Below are 21981 nucleotides of genomic sequence, written 5' to 3' on the forward strand. Positions count from 1 at the left end.
GAGAAAATCAGGGCAAGGAGCAAGAAAAGAATAATAATTTTTGGTGCATTGCATCAGGGTATATAATGGCAGGGTTTGTGGACCTGGCTTAAATCAACTGCCAAACTATGTAACCTTGAAAATGTGTAAAATGCTATGGATAATTTAAAAGCTATTGGTTAAGAAAAATTGAGGCTCAGAGGCCTCAGACTTCTGTTTGATCATAAAATAGGTTGCAGAGCTGTTCAGTATCTCTATCTTCTGTGACACTTGTATATTACCTTCTGTGAAAGGATCCTCGTATTCTGCACGTCCATATATCACAGAAAGCCACAGCAGCTGTACAACTAGCAGGATTAGAGTCCTTGCATGCATTTTCTACACTGCAGATTTGTAGATCATCATTACCCCATACATGGGCACACCAAACCAGCCAACACTACCACTAAACAGGTAGAGCAGACATCTAGCTAGAGAACTCGCAGGCTTCCAAAGGAATTGAACCATGGGTGAAACACAGCAAGACAAAGTGGCTGTAACGTGAGTAAACACACTCGGGGGTGGGGGGGTGCGAAGGAAGCTGGGAATGGTTTAGCACTTGCACACCATCAGGTTAATTTTTAAAAAACCTTTAATCTACTAAATTAGCACCACTCCCCTCTCACTGACCACCTGTAATTCTGGTTCTCCCCAGACTCTGCACTGACAATTAACAGCATATGAGCAAAGAATGGAAACAGTCAAATAGATGCCCCATTCCATATTGCATAGCTATGATACACTTGTTCTTATGGTTATAGACCCTACACGATTACTTTTGAAAAACCTTATTTCCAATCTACATTTTAAAAATAGAATGAAAACATATTCCTAAGCCTCTGCTGCAAGCTGCGCATACTCAAATAAATTACAAACAGCAAATGAGGTAGTGAGTGTCCATTGACAAGTGGACCCTTTGATATAATCACCATAGACTCAAAATATGTTGCAGAAAAATCAGTTGTTGCCTGGCAACCAGAGCAGTTATTCACCTCAACTGGCCTATCTCTACAGTCCGCTTAGCTTTTTTTTTTTTTAAAGAGCAGTTAAGCTGCATCCACTTTAAACCCCAGCATGTGTGACGATGCACAAGTAATGGACACCTGCATTTCTTAACACACCACCTGCAAAAACAATAAAAAGCTGCAATCATCGACTGATTAACACTTCTGCTCTCCAGCTAAACTAGTTTTTGGGGACATTACTCCTTGTTTTAATTAATGAGGCAGTCATCAGTCTCAGCATGATGGAGAATGTTTTGACACCACCATTCCACACACATTAAGGGGTACACCTTCTACCACAGAGCACAGCTATTTTATTACAGAATTTCATGCACACAAATGGAATTTTCACCCTCAACAAAAAGACAGCTTTTTACTCAAAATTTGGCTAGAGTATTTTAGTCATCCATGGTTATTGTAGAGATTAACTCAGTAAATTGCCTAAACTCAATCAAAACTAGGCCCCTATGGCAGTAGCAGCAACCTCACATCCTGGCTCCTTGCCACTGGCTAGAAGTGGCAGAGTGGAATTTGTTAAGCAGTATAATAGCAAATGTAACTAATAATCACAGGATGTTCAGTCAGGTGATGACTGTGGAGACATGTAATATAAGGAATAAACAGATGACCTAAACTGCACATTAACAGTTTTTATTTGATGATACTGTGCATTTGGACTGAAAACCCAGAGGACTCGAAATACATTTGCATTTTCCTCTGAAGTCTTCCCACTGATTGCCAGATTAAATGTAGAGGTTCCTTCCATTTTACAAAACATTTTTAGACTAAAATGAAAAGCATAAACATGTTGGTGAAAGTGTATTACAAAAATGATTTTTCAAATCCAGAAAACAGTAACATCTCAGCCATATTCCTGTTATATTGGAACTGGCCACATGAATATTGGAAACAACCCTGTCTACAAAGAAGTCAGGCATAATTCTCATCTAGAACTACTGCTGATCATGAAGTAGGATGGTACATCAACATATTGCTTGCACACAGGAGAAAATAATATGTCCTAACTGGAAGGAAAATGGGGGAAGGGGGAACTCCTGAATATGCTTATGTGGATCATTTTCTTCCTATGTTGTTTAAGTCATGTCAAATTCAGGTCTGGAATGTTATTTGCCATCAGAAATTTTAAGATACACTTTACTGAACCTAAACATTTCAATCAGATTCTGTTTAATGACACCATTGGAACCAAACTTAGTTCAAATTATTGCACTTTGTTAGAACAGCTTTACCTTGTCCAAATCAATCGGTCATACTCTTAAGTGAAACTTAAAAATGAAAATACATTGAACTCTAATAAAAGCTCAGGATAAAGCTTCTATTTTATGGACTTGGCAACATGCCCTTCGTTAAAGATGACTTTGGAAAGGGTAATATTCATCAGGTCCTGGACTGCAGAGGGAGTCTTAGTGCCAGCTCTGTAAAATGACTCATGTCAGGTTGTTTGCTTTGCCTCTTGATGTATTCCAATGTTTTCACCTACAGAGGAAAGAGATATACAAATCTTTGTACTTTTTCTTGAATCAGATTTCTTGACAGCCATATGAAAGTTTTAGTAAAGAACTTCTCTGATTTTCACTTGGTTTCAATACTGCAGACCAATCCAGGCATAAACACCACACACACCTGACCCCAGAGCTGGCAGCCACAGGTGTTGCTCAACAAGTGTTATTTTTCAGGTCTGGACCATGCTGCTTCTCCACTAACCAGAAAGGCAGTTTCATTTGGAGTACAATTGTTCCTAGCACCAGCGTTTTCAGTGCTCTTCCATTCAGCAAATGCATGACATACTTATAAAAAATGCTGAGAAAGTTGCTAAGGCAGCCTAAGTATAAAAGGCCGGCTATTCAGCATCCTGTGAGCTGATGCTGCCTACTGTTCCTGGCTGGGTGCTAGTTTTGTAAAGTGGACCACTGGTCATAGCAAAAGAGACTAAAATCACACTCCATTTTACTTATAACCCGTCAGCCATGGGCCCAGGACACAAGTGAAAGGCTACCTCTGATTTCTGTTTTGAGCAGATGTTGATTCAAAAGTTGGCATTTATGTTATGTGCTCTCATATAAAATTGACAGTAAGTTGTTAGGATTCAGATACACAGAACATGTTATTTTTTCAATTCAAAACAATTTTAAAAGATTTAAATGAACATGTTTTTGTTGTAAGGAAATAAATCTAATAAAATGACTGATGCATGGCTAGAAAGGGTTAAACATCCTGCAAAATAAATAACTCACAGAAGACCTGTGGGGAGATAATATTTGTGTTGGTGTGTATTTACATATGTCTGAGTAGGGTCAACAATGTAATCAACAGTCCCTGTCTATGTTGTATTCCGATATCATTTAAATGAATTGTAAACACGGGATATCTCAGTATTCATCTCTCTTTGAAATGTACTGTGAATGGTGGAGGAAAAGGCAAATGGCCTTATGTTAATTCGTATAGCTAAGTACCGGTGATGGACTTCCTTCAAAGTCATCCTAATTACCTTTTGTTCCCCGAGGAAATTCCAACTTGTCAAAGAGGACATGAAATTCTATAAAAGATCCTTGGGTCCTGATTCTGTCATCTCAGATCTGCTTAAGTTTCGTTGGGGGAAGTCTGAGTCGCAAGACTGAGGTCCCAGTTAGGCTGATACACCCTGAATGTGATATTTGGACGTTGGACAATGACCTATGAACTGAATTCTAAAGGAACTCTCTGCAACCACAAAGCTCACCATCTCTGCCATGAATCTACAGCTAAATGAATTGAACTCATGTCTGTATGTATATTGATCTTTTTTAATAAATTTTAGTTCAGTTAATAAGAATTGGCAGTAGCATGTATTTGGGTAAGATCTGATACATTCATTAACCTGGGAGGTAATGTGTCTGATCCTTTGGGATTGGTAGAACCTTTTCTTTTATATGATGAAATGAATTTCTGTAAATCTTATCATGTTTGACGTGGGTACCTGAATGGAGGCCTGAGGCTTTAAGGGAACTGTGTTGTTTGGATTTCTGAGTAACCAGAAAGGTAATAAAGAAGCTGTTTTATGCTGGCTCGGTGAATCTAAGTATTGGAATATCCACCAGCTTTTTGGTGTTTGGCTGCCCCATTCTTTGCAGTTCACCCTAATTGAGTGACCATAGCTGGCTCCCCACTAGGACCCTGGTCACAGTGGCATAGTCGTGCTTGGATACACATTACCACAGGTTAATTAGGTTTTTGGATCAGAACCACATGCTTGTCAAAATTTAATTTTGATATTGGAGAGTTTAAGGATTAAAAATCAGTTACAGTGAGCGACCCACGATCAAGATCCTGACAGAAAAGTCTGGAAGAATTGTGCTTACAGAGAGGGTTGTATTTTAAGCAAAAGGCCCCAGAGCAGGAACTGAAAAATCTGTTAATTGCCAGTGATAAGGAAGCAGACCCAGCGAAAATGCTTGCAGTGAGAAATCAGAAGCTAGAAATTAAACAAAAGCAAAAAATAGCTGATATGGAAGGAGAAGCCGCTAAAAGAGAACGCCTGTGTTTTGAACATGAACAAAAAATGGCATATATTCAATTACAGGAACTAGAAGCTAAGGCAAAAGTGGACAGACTTAAGCTCCAACTCAAGAGAATAAAGGAACAACAGAAACTATATCATACTGAAAAACCAGTTCCTCTCAGCAACAAAGATGGGGATAGAATCTATCGAGTTTGTAACAATGTTGCTATGTTGTTTCACTCTAAGCAGTTGTCTGCGTGTAACCAGATTTACCCCAAACACTGCCACCTTTTATGTAAATACTTTTACTGTGAGCTCAAGTGAAGGTAACCCCATGACTTGTGCAGAGAACGTAAAAGTCAATGGTAAAAGCTGTTTAGGGCAAATTGCAGCTTCTAACATCCCTCTTGTTAAAACAGATCTTGTCAAAGAGGAAGATTTATTTACCAAATCAGAGTGTGAATATTGTAATCCTCTGAGTTTACTGTAAGTGTGCCTTTAATCAGAATCCATCTTGAATGGAATGGTGTTAAACATGAAGTTATAGCTGGTGTAAGGAAGTTATTGCCTAAGGATCTTTTGATTGGGGATGATATTAAAGCTTAGTTCAGTCAAGTTGATGACATAAACCAGTCACAGGAAAGAAATCCTGAACCTGTGTCTACTAGGGGCAAGGATTTGCCTATGGAGGGTTTTCCAAATGTTTGTAGGAGGAAGATAGTGGTTCATCTGTGCAAAGAAGCAGTGCATATGTGGAAAAAATTCCTAATTGTCTGCATTAGATAAGGCTCAGGAAGATGTTTCTCTAGAGCAAATTAAAGTTGGTGATCAGGTTAAAGCCCTAATTGAGGAAGAAAAGGGTACATTTTTTATGGGTGATGGAATGTTGGCTAGTAAAGCTTGGGAAAGTAAGCCTGACCCAGGTAAAAGTGATGTGCTTAAAGAAGCTTAGTGTGAGCTGAGGGGTGAAAACATTAGACACTATATGTGGAAAACAGCAGTTTCTCTGATAAGGGAGGAAAAGACAAAGAAAGTTTAGATGGCGTAGGCAGCCTTCTGAGCTGATAGCTTTGTCTAATTAACAGTTTGGGAAGGCAAGATTAGTGGAACATGAGTATCCCTATATCTTACCTGGTACCAGTGTGGAGAATTGTGACAGTGAAGGAAATATTCCTGTGTCTGTTAGGGGTAATGACTTGCCTATGAAGGGAGCTACCCCAATCTCCAAGCAATTGTCCATGAACAGCCATATGTGCTGGGACAAAGGAAAGGATATCCCAAGCTGTCTGTCTGTTAAAGGGGAATGTTTCTCCAGCTCTTTTCTGTCTGTAAAGCAGACAGAAGAAGCCTGTCAGCCTATGATGGTTGAAAATGTATCAGTTGACCCAGAGCTGATTCTGGATACAACTAAAGCCCAGGGAGGAAGTGGTCCTGAATTTGTGTCTGCTAGGGATGATGACATTGTAACTAGGTTGCATCCAGTTAATGTCATTCCAGTTCCTAACTGCCATAGTCTTTCTGAGGTATATAGATCCACTGACTTTGCTTTAGAAAGACCCAGTGTGGATAGCTTTGAAAAGGTTTCAAATGAAATAAAAATTGTTAGGGAATTTAAACAGCCCTATAAGCTTAATCAGCTTGTTGGGGAGACAATGTTGTTGGAACATGAACGTCTCCATGTTGATTCTTTAAGTAAGCAGTCTGTGACCCAGGTACTGAGGAAAGATCGGGTTACTGGGTTACAAGGATGCAGGGGAGAGCAGGCAAACTCATCTCTAGATATTTTGGATATGTCTTGTAGTCTCTTAGTGTACTTGACATCTGATTCCATGTGGAAGCAGAGGTTGGTAAGGGAAGAACAAAAAAACTTTGAGTCTAACATGCTAGTGAAAATGGATGGTATCTCTTTAAGACAGAGTCCAGACTGGGAATTCGTAAAGGTTGAGGATTTGAAAACTAGTAAACAAGCTAGTGTCTGTGTTGATGCAAATTACCTGACTGACTGGGGGGAGAATGCTAATGGCTATGGGCAAGTCTAAGAGGACGCACCCAGCCGCCAATAGATTCTGTTACACAAAAGAGTTCAGATTTTGACCATACTGGACAGGGAGGAAGGGAAGGATTAAACCTTGCAAATAAAAGCCACAGGTTAACCCTAAAATATCAAAACCCAAGGAAGTGGTTAAACTGAAAGCCTATGTTAAGGAAGACCGTGAGGTCAAGAAAAAGCTACAAAGATTCAAAATCGATATTGATCAAGTTGACCTAAAGAATGATTTGTCTAAACCAAAGGCTTGGCATGACAAAAATAATTGTAAATGTACACTTGTGATAAAACTAATGTTATTGCTAATGATTGTAACTAACTTGTTGCTGATACCAAAAACTGTAAAAATGTACATTGTGCAGGGTTTTTTTGAAAAACCCTTGAACATGTTGGGGGTGATACATAAGAACTCATTATGTTGTAAAAGCCTTCATGGTTATACTGTTTCATTACATGACAACACACTTTATGTTAAAAGGCCTGGAGATCCTGATATTTCACAGTTAGTGCCTGTATCTAATCTTGAAACAGTACACAGCAGAAAAACTACTACAAGCTTGAACTGTTGTGCAAAAGGGGAAACTGAGGTACAACACCTCACAGCTTTCATGACTGAATGCCAGAGTAAGTGCTCTTTGAAAAACATTAATGGCTATGTTAAGTTAACAGATAGACCAAACCCTGGAATCAGTAAAGTGTTTCACAAAGTATGGGTAAAGTTTTTGGCTGGGGCCAAAGCATGCATCAATAATTTGGCCTCACAAAGAATTCAGTATAAACACAGCTCATATCAATGTTGGAAGGTTGTTAAGGGGTATCCAGGAGCTCTAATTTTGCCCTTCCACACCAGTCTCACGTTGGGATGTGACGCATGGCTAGAAAGGGTTAAACATCCTGCAAAATAAATAACTCACAGAAGACGTGGGGAGATAATATTTGTGTTGGTGTGTATTTTCATATGTATGAGTAGGGTCGACAATGTAATCAACAGTCCCTGTCTATGTTGTATTCTGATATCATTTAAATGAATTATAAATACGGGATCTCTCAGTATTCATCTCTCTTTGAAATGTACTGTGAATGGTGGAGGAAAAGGCAAATGGCCTTATGTTAATTCGTATAGCTAAGTACCGGTGATGGACTTCCTTCAAAGTCATCCTAATTACCTTTTGTTCCCCGAGGAAATTCCAACTTGTCAAAGAGGACATGAAATTGTATAAAAGATCTTTGGGTCCTGATTCTGTCATCTCAGATCTGCTTAGGCTTCGTCAGGGGAAGTTTGAGTCGCAAGACTGAGGTCCCAGTTAGGCTGGTACGCCCTGAATATGAGATTTGGACATCGGACTATGACCTATGAACTGAATTCTAAAGAAACTCTTTGCAATCATGAAGCTCACCATCTCTGCCATGAATCTACACCTAAATGAATTGAACTCATGTCTGTATGTATATTGATCTTTTAACCATACTCTCTCTCTTTTGTTTTTTTTAATAAAATTTTAGTTTAGTTAATAAGAATTGGCTGTAGCGTGTATTTGGGTAAGATCTGAAACATTCATTAATCTGGGAGGTAATGTGTCCGATCCTTTGGGATTGGTAGAACCTTTTCTTTTATATGATGAAGTAAGATTTACAGAAATTTTCATCATATTTGATGTGGGTACCTGGATGGAGGCCTGAGGCTGGATCACTTTAAGGGAACTGTGTTGTTTGGACTTCTGAGTAACCAGTAAGGTAATGAAGAAGCTGTTTTATGCTGGCTTGGTGAATCTAAGTATTGGAATATCCACCAGTTTTTGGGGGTTTGGCTACCCCATTCTTTGCAGTTCACCCTAATTGAGTGACCACAGCTAGCTCCCCACTAAGACCCCAGTCACACTGACCCTTTCCACAAGTAGGAGTAAAAGGAAGGGCACTTAGAACTAATGCCAAAGATAGCACACTCCATTTCAGTCCATGTTATTCTTACCATGGTCTTGGTGTCAGCAAAGCCATGCTTCTGCGCCAGGTTCCAGAGATTGACTGAAAGCTGGTTTAGTTTGTTGTTCCGTAGATCTCCATGAGCTAAAATACTATTAAAGAAGTAGAGAGCCAGCTGGCTTTGGCGCTTCAGAGTCTACCATTAAAAAACAAAACAACAAACAATTATTCTACAGCCATCCTGAAGTTCTGATATATCATCAAAATATAGATATCCTGTAAATTATACACACAGTCTAGAGAATTTTACCAACAGCTAGATATATGCTCGTAACAAACAGGCCTAGCATTATCAATATCAGCAAGGACTTTGGGGCTAGTCCTCCATGCATTTGTCCTCAAAATAGGACAAATAAAAAAACCCCACCTGTCTACTCATTCAGCCCCATTCCAAAGCAGTGTGAGTTACAGAAGCTCCTACATCAGGTGTCAGTTTAGCTCAATGACTTGGTACATTTTTGTAATATTGTGTGTTCTGGATACCTGAACGGTTGTAGCTGTAAACACCACCACTACTGCATACTCGCAGTACTGACCGTGGGCACCTCTTCTGCCACCACACTGGCAGGGCTGTTTGAAAGGTTCTACTAGAACCCCGAACTTACCTGAGATCAGGGTGCCTTTAAGATAATATTAGGACTGGGACTATTTATAAGAGTCCAGCAGACTTGGGGTGATATGGATATAGGCTGACCTTCCTTTTAGCCCCTCACACCTAATGGCAGCTTCCACAGGGATCTCAGCACCATCCTCCCAGAGGTCCTCCCCACAGTTGCTTGCTGTCTCTTGAGGCCAGGAGGTTTCCCCCACTTTTTACAGTCAGGGAAATCCTACAAAGGATCTTTGGAACATAGGCAACCATGCACTAAACCTTATGGAGTGCTACTGGCCATGCTGCTTAGCTTACTAGTGGTTGCAATAGCAGTCAAATTGTGTTTTAGGGAATAAAAGGCAGAGGCAAGTAAGATATGCTACAGAACTGTGGCCCAACTGCCTCTGACCCTCTCCTCCCAAAAGCTTTCAAAGTGGGACTCTGTATCAGTATGCAGAAGACCAAGAGACAGGAGAGAATGCTGGCAGAGGTGAGATTGGTGGAGCAGAGTACAAGAGTTGGCAACTTTGTCTATCTTGGAAGTACAATATATGCTAGTGGCCAGCTCACTAAGAAAGTCAAAGCAAGAATGGTAAAGGCAGTAGATCATTTTCCTGTCTGTCAAACATTTGGAGGAGTGAGAAGATGAGACTGTACAATGCTATTGTCCTCCCAACATTATTGTTAGCCCTGGAAACATGACAGATTACTCCTCGGATCAGGTGAGGAGGCACGGGATATGGGGGTGGGGAAAAAAAGACAGATGGAGCGAGGGAGTTATTGCGTGGGGGGGTGTCACATAGTTCAGAAGGGCTAGTGGGGGGGACAAACTGGAGCAGGGGCTGAATGGAAGTGGGGGTGCAGGGACACGGGGACAGGAGAGAGGGGTGGCTGAGTGCGGGTGCAGGGACACATGGGGATAGGGCCTGATGTGCCTGACGGATTGGAAGAGGCTAGGGGTTAGCCAGGGTCTGCATGGGGGATGCTCCCCAACTCCCTAACAATCCCTCCACCCCCAAAAAAACCTGTTCCATACTTCTCCCACCCGCACCCAACAATCCACCTGGTTCACTCCCAGGCTCCTTCCGAGCAATTACTTCCTTCTCCCTCAGCTTCTCCATTACCCCTGACTCTCCAAACCTTTGCACTGCTTCTGAGGCATGCGGGAAATACTTTTCTGTATTGTAGTTTAAATGAATTACTCAAAGTCCTGTAGTAATATGCCTAGTAAGAAATCTATTTGTCAAAAAAAAACATTTCCTGAATCTTTTTTGTTGTCTGTATTGTTACAGACATACTTACTGACAGGTATTTTTAAATAAGTTACCAAAATAATTGAAACTGGCATGATTACATTGTCTTATTTTGACAAATAAAAGATGCAGAATTTTAAAATATTGTGCGCAGAATTTTTAGCTTTTTGGTGCAGCATTCCACCAGGAGTAGCAGATAGTGGAAATACATGACAGGAAGCTGTATATATTTCACCACCATTGTTTAAGAAGAATCTTGAGAATTCATTGGAGAAATTGTGTAACCAATGAGAAAGTGTTGTGCTGCACAGGTCCCCAGACTGTGGACTCAATAATTAGATAGAGACTGCTTTGTCAGCAGCCTACCCATAGCAGAAGCTCAAGGTATTTCAGAATGGATTCCACCCAGAGAAAAAAGAAGTCATGTAAGACAAAGAATGACCTATCGCAGGATAATTGAAAAGGATATTACCATCATGGAGACAACTTATGATGGAGTCACGTCTTGGTCTGGATAGACAGCAATGGAAAGAATGGGTTGTGCAGGAGATTCTAAGTCTCTTCCCAAGAGATACAGAAAAAGGGGAGAGGGCTTCCTTGCTCCAGAAGGCAGCGGGGAAGAACCCCTTGACAAGTTTTTTAAAAAATTAATTGCCAAAACGTATCAGATCTCTTATAGAACAACTTTCCACAGCTATACTACAGACCTCTTAGCATCACCACCAGCAGGGGGCAGGCATAATGGAAATGCTGACACCACTTGCACTGTTATTTATGCCTGTGCTGCTAGGCACTGCTATTATCAAAGGCCACGTCCGAGAGGAGGTATTTATTTACCATTGCTTTTCTAGAGCTGTGCTTTGTGTTCGGCTCACTTGGAAAAGAGACCGTTGATTAAAAGGCAGAGCCTCATCTACTACAGTAATTGAATCAATTGAAGAGCAGTTAGAAGCAGGTGCACAATCATGGTCAACCTCCCACATTAATTAACAAATTTCATACTTCACTTGAGCCCTCTCTAAATTCAGCCAGTAAATTCTATGGCCAGTATGCAGTATTGCTGTGGCAGTGAAACGAAATTAACGTTTCCTATCACGGCCAGCAGAACTAATTGCATATGCACGCTATCAAAAAGGAGATGGCATGGACCGAGCAGCTAAATAAGGACAAGAGAAGATACCCACCCCCACTGGAGGCAGTAGCACTTGATCATTAAGCATTTAGCGACCAACCTACAAACACTCCAACTCTTTCAAATCAGTGAGATTACTCATGGTAACAAGTACTAGCAAACATGTTAATAAAATGTAGGCTCAGACCTTCACTATTTTATCTATTTTTCTCCCACTTGCGACTGTGTCTTTTAATCATGGTGCCCCTTAGTTTGGGAGGCTCTCCCAAACCTAACATATGCCAAACTACCTTAGAAAACTTTGGACAACGGGTCTGTCAGTGAAGCATCTAACTATGAAGACAACAAGCCATTGTGTGGTTTGGGCCACTGCATTTTATTCATAAGTGCCTTTAGAATGTAAGCTCTGCACATACCGATTCTGTTCTTTATTTAGCATGTTCAGCTGCTACATACATAGGAAGATATTTTACAGAACTGACAAAAAAAAAAAACCCAAATTGGCAAGGTCATGTAGCATTAGGGTATTTAACTATCACACGGTTGTATATTTAAAGTCATCACATAGTACAAGTGGCTACTTTTCAATAGATTATTACTTTTATATTCTGAGGTGGTGCTTAGAATAGTAGATTGAAAACCCCTTTCTTAAAAACTTTTTATTACAAAAATTATGGGTCACTCAATGAGTATATAAATCCCCACTAGTGTTAATGGGAGTAATGTGCAGCAGTCACGGAGGAAATGCTTCCAGTTACATTCATATACTGTAGCACCTTTCATCCCAGTGGCTCCCAAAGCTCTTTACAGCCTTATGGTATGTCTATACTACCCGTCGGCTCGGCAGGCAGCGATCGATCCAGCGGGGGTCGATTTATCGCGTCTAATCTAGACGCGATAAATCGACCCCCAAGCACTCTCCCATCGACTCCGATACTCCACCGGAGCGAGAGGCACAGGCGGAGTCAATGGGGGAGCGTCAGCAGTCGACTCACCGCAGTGAAGACACCGCGGTGAGTAGATCTAAGTACGTCGACTTCAGCTACATTATTCATGTAGCTGAAGTTGCATAACTTAGATCGATTCCCGCCCCCCGCCACCGCCGCCCAGTGTAGACCAGGCCTCAGATTCAAGCATCATTTCATCCACTATTGAAATGTAGCCACCTCTGGACACAGACACGGTCCATCAGTCTGCCCCAGCAACACTATTCTAACAGGAAGCGCAGCAACATATCTAGCAAACTATCGGGAAACTATGAGTAGTTAGAAAGTAACTATCAGAGCTGAGATAAAGCCAGGACACTGCACTAGGACCAACACCTTTGGGCAAAATGAAAAAAAAAAGAAAGAATATGTGATGATGTGGCATGTCCGCATGCGTTTGAGATGGTAGAATAATGCGATGCAAAGCCTTTTTGCCACTCCACCATGTATTTTGTACTTGTAGATTTTAAAGAACTACTTCAGAAATGTTTAGAGTATTTAAATTATCTGGACTATTTTCCCCTTCCACCTTAGGTTAACCACTTGTGCCTATATATTTTTGCTTGAATCCAAACATAAAGCGAGACTGTTTGAAACTGCCTGCAGGTTTACGATAGTAATAATCCTAGTGGAGCTAGATTATTGAGCAGAGAGCAGGAGAGGTGGTCAAAGGTCTCTCCCCTGGATATCCCCACCACATTGTATTTCTATACAATATATATGCATGTGTACATGCCCACACTCTGTTTAACATTTTAAAAAACTTGGTAACATACAGCACACTTCAAAAAGGATGCAACACATTGAAGACAGAGTCAGAAGAAAGGGATGTACATTATTCACAGTATTTTGAGGTAAGCACACAGGTACAAGTAGGAGATGGGGATCCAATCATATGTTAGAAGTTGCAAAGTTAAGAGATGCACAGGCTCCAGAGAAGATGAAGTAAAGGCCACTATATAAAAAGGAACAAAACCGAGAGGCATGCAACACTCTGCATTATGATCAACAAGAATATTTGTGTAACATGGCACTGACCTCAAATCTGAGTGAGAAATCCATGTCAACATGCTGCCAACTCCACTGACATAACCAAGACTGAATTGTGGAGGGCGTTCCAACTCACGAGGATGTATTTATGGGCAGCAAACAGAAAGGAATAGATCAAGTTTCTGGCAGTCACATAAATCATGAGACTAATAGTTCCCACACCAAAGAGAGCAGAGAGTACCCACTTGGTAGGCATTTTTCATAATCTTTGAAACAGTGTAGATGACATTGGAATAAAGAAAGAACTACACAACCGCAGAACACGTAGCCTCTTATGTCACTCATGTCCTATCCCCCCCAGCAAAGAGTAGAGTAATATCTTAATTTAATATGGCACGATGGAGAAAAATGTGATCTTGCTGGTCTTCAGTCTTATTATCCATTTTAGCACTGCTTACAATAGCAACCCTGCTTCCGAGCATTCACTCCAGTCTTCTTTTGAAATCTGCTCGCTTAGAGCTTCATGCTGTGAGGAACAAGGCATTTGGGGATTTAGATGTGCTCCTTCCTCTCAGGAGGTCACAATGGGCAGCTTCTCCTCTCAAGAGTCCCTCGGGGGCCTGGTCATACACATTAGTCAATTAGGGAAGATCATAAGATGGTATAGGCAGACAACATCAAGCTCTCAGAACTTAATCCACAGTGCCATTACACAGTTATCCTCCCTTTGGGATAATAAAGCCCCTCGATATAAGACAACTGACTCAAGTTCAGCCTGAGTAAGAGGTGATGCTGACGGGAACAGAGGAAATACTAATAACCCAGCAGCAGCTCTGAACTCGCCAACTGTTGTAAGTGCAAGTCCCCTGTTCACTAAGGTAGTATGGACACAGTCTTATGGTCCTCTTGGACTCATCATTGCTCCTGCACTCCTAAATAGTAACAGCAAACAGAAATTCCTTCTTCAGATGGCCAGATGACTAAATCCTTTCTTGTGGATACAGACCTTGAAACAGCACTCTGTGATTTGTCAGTCTCACTCTAGGAGTACTCCAACACACTCTACATGGGAACTCCAGCTGGTTTGGCATGCAGGAGCTTGCTTTCCTGGTTAGACCAATGAGAACATACTACTCCAGTGATCCAAGCCCTATATTGGCTACCGATCAGATTCAGGATACACTTCAAGACCATGGCCCTAATTTTTAAAGTCTTCATTAAAGGAGAGCTGAGCAACTCAGCTATTTGTCTCTCTATTGCCACATGGGGCTCATGGATGATGGAGCCCAAGGCAATACTCTCAGAAGCACTTTTGTTGAAAGCCCTTGTCCAGAGAAATCCTTGTCAGTGGAAATCAGGATGGTTCTCACTCTTGCCACTATTAAAGAGCAGTACAAGACACTTCCCGCTGAGCAAGCCTTCCAAGAAAACTGTAAGCTACAACTATGGCCTGGCTAGATTTCTCAGACTGACAACTTAATAAAAAGTAGTTGCTTTTCTAGACATATCACAACTGTACTCATGAGACCACTCAATACCTCTTGGTTATGGAAGCAAGATGAGATGTTGGAATGAAGAATTTTAACTGGTTGTAGACTAATCAAGTTGCTGGAAATTCTGAAAGCACTGTAAGTTCACCTTGTCTTTGAGATGTATGATTTGAATGAGGAGCAGGATAACTGGAACTGTGGGAGAAACAGAATTGCAGGTATTTGTTTCTGGCAACTCCTACAGCTTACAGATACTTTCCCAACAGCGGAGGAAGCATACTCCCTGCTCCAAGGAGCTAACAAAGCCATTACTGTTTGAAGGCTTTAGTAACAATACTGGAGTGCCAATAATAGAGAATTGTTTCAGGAAGAACTTTAAATCTTTAATGTCTTTAAAATAAAAAATAGGTGAGCTAATCAGGTAAATAGGTACAGTGGCTGAAAGATTAAGGAGCTTTACTACAATCCTAAAGGTTGAGAGTTCAAGTCTTGCTTGATCTCGCCCTGAAAGGCCATCACCAGTTATCACCCAGGTGCAAAATGCGTACCTGATCCATCAGGTTAGGGCAATCAAAGGTGGTCGGACATGACGCTGGCCACCTCACTTCCTGGTGTAACATTGGCTATGAAACTGCCTTAACTGCATCAGCCTGAGAAGCCACTGGTTCCGGGGAATTTTGACTAATCTGGCGCTCTATATGTTACTCAACACATGGTGAATCCACGCTCATTTTTTTGAAGTGAGAGAAAACACACTTTCTAGCGACACTTCCTGGTTGAATGGTGCAATACCAAGTGGCTTTGGAGGAACCAGTTTCCATCATTCCCTGAGACTTACTGTAAATAGTCAAATGTCTATACAGGAACAGAAACACCCTAACAAGAGGCTATCAAGACAAGAATGACCTACAGCAGACCTACTGTAACACTTTGGATTTGGATCAAAAGCAAATGGCTTTGCATGAAACAGGCACACATTTGACTGTTCACGACTCAGTCCAACTGCAGCAGGCAGGATTTTAACATTTATTGCATCCAAAATGCAATAAAAATGCAAAGCAGAGAACAGTGTGGTGGCACACTCCCATGACCACAGATGGTTTGTATTTGTATAGGGTAGTTTGGGACTGTACATTTCAGTTCAAACACTAACATCTCACAAAAGAAGAAGCATTTTTAAAAGATATTTTAAAGTAACATAGGAAGAAAGGAGGAGTATACTGTGTTAACATCAGATTCACTTCTCTTCCTTCAAATTGCAGTTTGGTAAAATCATTTTATTACATGAAAATCAATTCCCTTTTATGGGTTTCAAATGAAATGAATCAAGGAAAACCAATATCAGCAGAGGCTTGTTCATGTAAATGAGCAGCCAAATAATAAAAGGTCGCCAACACTGAAGTAATCAAAATAAAATCTGAGACGATTTTCTGCCAAGTACTGCTTTAGAGCTGAAGGATGTGACTTTAATAATCATCATCCTCATCAACCCCTACACCCCCTATCCTCCCAAAAAAGAAAAAAGAGAAATACTTGGCTCCTATGTAGTGCTCTTCATCCACAGATCTGAAAGCACCTCATAAAGGAAGGCAAATATCCCCCCATTTTACAACTGGGGAAACTGAGGCACAGAAGTGACGAGACTTGTCCAAGATCACACAGCTTGCCAATAACAGAGCTAGGATCAGAATTCATGTCCCTTTACTCTCAGTCCAGTGTCCCTCTACCTACTGGACCACAATACCTCCTGCTTCAGTGAATTAGCTAGAGGGACTCTCTTAGTAGTCTAAGCATCAGGTTTGTAAAGCTAGACAGCCTGTGTGAGGTAAATACAGTGACAGTTTACTGTGTTTGGTATTTCACAGAGTATCTTAAAACCCAGTCCTATGTGTCCTGTGAGCACATTGAAAAGATCCCATGGCACTATTCGTAAGAGCAGAAGTTGCTTTGGTGTCCTTGCCATTGCCCAGGGTGCTGGTTTGCTGTTACATCCAAAGAGAGCTGTATTTCATTGTGGTACTGTACACACACAGTTTATGCTGTACGTTGGAATATGCCACTGTAAAAATGTGGGATTTATTAATTTTGAATCTCTACAGTTTTTTTATGAGAAAGTATTTGATATCAAAGAGGAAATACTACTCTAACAGCAGTAGCTGGGCTCTCAAGTGTGTGTTGCTTAATGAATTCTTGGAGGCAAACCTTAAGGATCTCTCTCTCTCTTTAGAAGAATTTCTAAAATGTAATCCCAGCAGAAGTGGGAGAAAATAAAAAGAAACCTATTTGGCGAGAAGCCAAGTAAGATGACATAAGAGAAGGACCTCGGCTCTATTTTCTTTCCAACAAAGACTCACTTTGCCCTGTATTTCAGGCTATAAGACATGAGACAATAGTCTAATAGAGATAGTTAAAAAAATTAAAAAAATTAAAAAAAAGCTGTTGCTGTGGGAATTGAAGCTCAGAAACAGACATGTTACCAGGGCATAGTCTGTTCTCATGCAGAGGTGATGAGTTCAGTAACATGGAGAATGCCAGTCATTACCCCATAACAGATGAGCCCATAGAGCTGTTTTTGATCTCACATACTGTATAAACCCAAAATCAAGGAATCCAGTAAATTGACAAGGTTTTTGCTTTGTTTTAACTAGTGTAACCATTATTCAAAATAGCGTAAAAGTGAAAGTACTCCCTACAACTAAGCAAATAATTCTTAATCACCCTCTGGGATGCAGAGCTTTTACAAATAAACTTCCACTGTATTTAGCTCAGAACAGACTAATGGGTTAATTCTCATTTTGTCCATTAGCCTATTTCAGAAGTCTGGTTAGGCTGGTGAGAAAAATAGCAACTGGGACTAGGGATAAAGTAGAGACTTTGCTTTAGGTCAGGAGTGAAGTGACAGCTGGGAGGGAATGGGAACAGAAGGGAGCTGAAGAGATTATTACACCTTGAGAAAAGCAGCAGGACCAAAGTTGGCACCAGAGCAGCTTTCACTGCCTAGCAAAAAACAATTCTGTCTGGTACAACTGACTGTCCATGTCATGCACAGAATGCAGTTAAACAATCCATCTCTTAAAGAGTACAACAACAAATAGTGGGGTTATAAATATTACTGAATCTCTTCACCCCACTGTTGCCTACATGATGTCAGTTTATTTTTTTTTAACCAAAGTAACACCATACAATCCTCTCCAGCTTTGTAAACATTCACAGGGCTTTCGAAAAGCAGCAGCACACTATATTGCACTGTCAATTATTTACTCCGGGGGAATTCTGCATCATTGTGTGCACACAGAATTCATGTCCCCCCCAGATTTCTTTGCTTCCCCACAGAAAAATGACTTCTGACAGGGACGCAAAGGGAAGCCACAAGAACGGTCACATACCCCTCCCCAGCAGCGCAGGCAGATTGGTTCGGGTGCCCAGAGCAGCCGGTAGACATGTAAATCACCACTGCGGTGAGTGGGCTGGGGAGTCGTGCATGTGAGAAAGAGATACTCTGTCCCTCTCGCTTGCTATTGCAGCACATTCGGCATGGAGGGGCAGGGCTTCAGGGTGTTTCTGAGGAGGTAGGCATGGGCAGAGCAGAATGTAGAAGCCTGCCTGCTTTGTGAATTGTTCCCATTGTCTTTGTGAATTCCCCCAGGAGTACAAAACAGGTGTAAAAGTTTTAAGACTCCTTTACATTGCCAGAGAGGTGTAAAGGACAGTATGGCCTTATAAATACTTATGGTGCTTTAGTGATTAGAACCGGTCTAACTTTCTAGACTGAAAAAATTTCCTATCAAAATGTGCTCTATGAACTGTTTGCTACTGATCTTTCTGGAGATGGTCAGTAGCCAATATAAATTGTGAGTTTGATTCCCCAGCCCTCACTTGCTCTTCAGTTGTCTATGATATAACACTGAGCATATGGCTGCATATTGTATGCTCCCCACTCCCATTTCCATCCATTGTATTGTAATTTAAATAAATTACTGAAATAATTGAAACCAGTGTGATTATATTGCGTTATTTTGACAAATAAAATATGCAGAACTTTTGCAGAATTTTAAAATATTGTGCGCAGAATTTTTTAATTTTTGGCGTAGAATTCCCCCAGGAGTATCAATTGGAAAGGCCCATTTATTGGTCTCTGCAAGTGATTTGGTGTTGCATTATACAGTAATAAGACAAGAAAAGTCATACCTCCTCCTGTCCAAGGGTCTTCAGATGGTCCAGGATCTGAGCGATCACCGCCTCACACAGCTTGTTAATTTCAATCAGGAACTTGGAGTCTCCACCATAGAGGGTGTCATTGGAATCAACTGCAGAAACAAGCATAAATAAATCTAAGTTTAATTTGGATAATTATCTAAGTGTGTTTGCTGCAAAACAATACTGGATATTTAAAACAGATTGTTTTTAAAGCTGTAAAATGACCCCACCTGCATATGAAATATTTCATAAAGATCTGACACCTGTGTTTTTACCACCATTGGCTGATCTTAATTGCACACTGCAACATAAAGCAACATACAGCACAACATACGAATCTTCCATATAGGCAGATCCCTTGCTTCCACTGAAGTTAGACAGGTTTTGCCATTGACTTCAATAGGAGAGGGATTGATTAAGTGGATGAACAATTTATGCTTTATCCAATACAAGCACCAACATATAGTTTTGCAGAGTGTTCCAGCAACCACAAACCTGGAGCCCTCATATATTACCATACCGCTTTACAACTGCAGAAAAGCTACTTGTCTCTGTCAGAGCAATAGGGTTCATGGAAAGAGAATTTCAGAAAAATTGGTGAAAACTGAAAGGCTTGTGCCCATTTTGTAGCACATACCTCGTACACTGTACATTAAAATTTTTCACTTAGCTGTTCCATACCTTTGTAACTTACTACATGAATGCAAGGCTGACAATCTGGACAAAAATTTGGCTTATTGACATTGCCACCCCAATTTTCCAGATCATTAAATATTATAAAATGTGTTACTGGGACAAGTGACACCAGTTTCTCTTCAATGCTTAACCCCTCTAGCTGATGCTCCCTGTATACCTCTGAAACCTAGTTCCATAAGTATAAGGAAATCAGGCATATGTGCAACTATCCAGGTGACTCTGGAATTATATATGCATGTTGCTTACACCAGGTTTATATTTATTTGTATACTTAAAAAATAGTAAGGCATTCTAAAATAAAAGTTGCCCATGACTTTCAGTTAAGCAATACTGACTAAATTCAGATAATAGCAGGAATTTTCAAATTAGTCTATTGTTTTATACCAACTACATAGCCTTCTTTCACCTAGCCACTTTAAGCAACATTCATTTTAAAGAGAATACATTACAAGAAGAATTTTCAAATACAAACATATTCTAGAGAAATCAGGGAGTGGGAGAGGAAGATCATCCCCAGTCCTCAGAGAACTCATCTATTTAAAAGGTTTTGTTTTATTATTTTATTTTATTACTCTTTGGAAACTACTTTCCTTGCATACTGACAAAACAACATGAGAAATGAAAGCTTAGAATAAACAGTCAGTCTGGTCACTACTGATGCACCATATTCAATTGGTGCTAGAGAAGCTTTTAACCGTTATTAATTGCAGTTTTATTTTTATTTTTTAAATATTGCAGTGAAAAGTAAATACATGGTGAGCAAAAACACGAGCGACATAATTTTAGAGCTCATGGGTTCAAACATTTTACGCAGCCACAGACTTGATACAAAAAACTAGCCCTTTTTAAAATCCTGTGGCTTTTGTTCCATGGCAAATATCTATTTTATCAGTAATGCCAGCAGGCCTCATCTGAAATCAAGGCCCCATGGTGCTACGTGCAGTATGTGCTGGCCCTACCTGAAATCAAGGCTCCATTCCGTGAGGTGCAGTATGGACGTACACACACAGCCACTGCACTACAGAGTATACACTAGAAACCTACATAAGCTGACTACAGAACAAGGAGATCTGATACAGTCATTTGTCATACATAGGGTTGCCCACTTTCTAATCGCACAAAACGGAACACCCTTGCCTCACCCCCTTCCCTGAGGCTCCGCCCCCAGCCCTTCTCCGAGGACCCTCCCTCCGCTCACTCCATCCCCTCCCTCCGTTGCTTGTTCTTCCCCACCCTCTCTCACTTTCACCAGGCTGAGGCAGGGAGTTGGGGTGCAGGAGAGGGTGAGGACTCCGACTGCAGGCTCTGGGTTGGGGCCGGGGATAAGGGTTTTGGGGTGCAGAAGGGGGCTCAGGGCTGGGGCAGGGGGTTGGGGTGTGGGCTCTGGGAGGGAGTTAGGGTACGGGAGGGAGTTAGGGTTGCCAACTTTCTATTCGCACAAAACCGAGCACCCTTGCGCCGCCCCTCCTCTGAGGCCTCACCCCCTGCTCACTCCACCCCCTCCACCCCCCCGGTCGCTCACTCTCCCCACCCTCACTCATTCATTTTCATCGGCCTGGCTCAGGGGGTTGGGTTGCGGGAGGTGGTGAGGGCTCCAGCTGGGGCTGGAGATGAGGGGTTTGGGGTGCAGAAAGGTGCTCTGGGCTCAGACTGAGGGGTTCAGAGGGCAGGAGGGGGATCAGGGATGGGGACTGGGGAGCAGGGGGAGGTGAGGGCTCTGGCTGGGGGTGCTGGCTCTGGGGTGCAGGAAGGGGATTCAGGCTGGGATCGAGGGATTCAGAGGGCGGGAAGGGGATCAGGGGTTGTGGCACCGGAAGGGATCAGGTGCAGACTCCGGGCAGTGCGTACCTTAGGTGGCTCCTGGAAGCAACGGCACGTCGTCCCTCCGGCTCCTACGGAGAGGCGTGGCCAGGCGGCTCTGCGTGCTGCCCCGTCCCCAGGTGCCACCCCCGTAGCTCCCGTTGGCCGCGTTTTCCGGCCAATGGGAGCTATGGAGCCGGTGCTCGGGGCCGGGGCAGCAAGTGGAGCTCCCGTGGCCACCCCTGCACCTAGGAACCGGACATGCCAGCCGCTTCCAGGAGCCACACAGAGCCAGGG

At 41.7% G+C, this 21981-nt stretch overlaps 1 protein-coding gene across 2 annotated transcripts in view; it reads right to left on the bottom strand.

Moving 5' to 3' along the window:
* Nucleotides 1-2193: 2193 nt before the first annotated feature.
* The window catches only part of VPS35L (VPS35 endosomal protein sorting factor like), a 125213-nt gene continuing 105425 nt past the window's right edge, over nt 2194-21981 (bottom strand). For both annotated transcript variants that reach the window (XM_026650619.2, XM_026650618.2), the window contains exons 29-31: nt 19180-19298; nt 8538-8684; nt 2194-2519 (exon numbers count right to left, since the gene is read on the bottom strand). In XM_026650619.2, coding sequence (XP_026506404.1) covers nt 2421-2519; nt 8538-8684; nt 19180-19298 — 365 coding nt within the window. In that variant the 3' untranslated portion in view covers nt 2194-2420. The remainder of the gene's footprint in view (nt 2520-8537; nt 8685-19179; nt 19299-21981) is intronic.

The sequence above is a fragment of the Terrapene carolina genome, unplaced genomic scaffold, assembly GCF_002925995.2.
Source record: "Terrapene carolina triunguis isolate 2854851 unplaced genomic scaffold, T_m_triunguis-2.0 Scaffold93, whole genome shotgun sequence".
NCBI lineage: Eukaryota > Metazoa > Chordata > Testudines > Emydidae > Terrapene > Terrapene triunguis.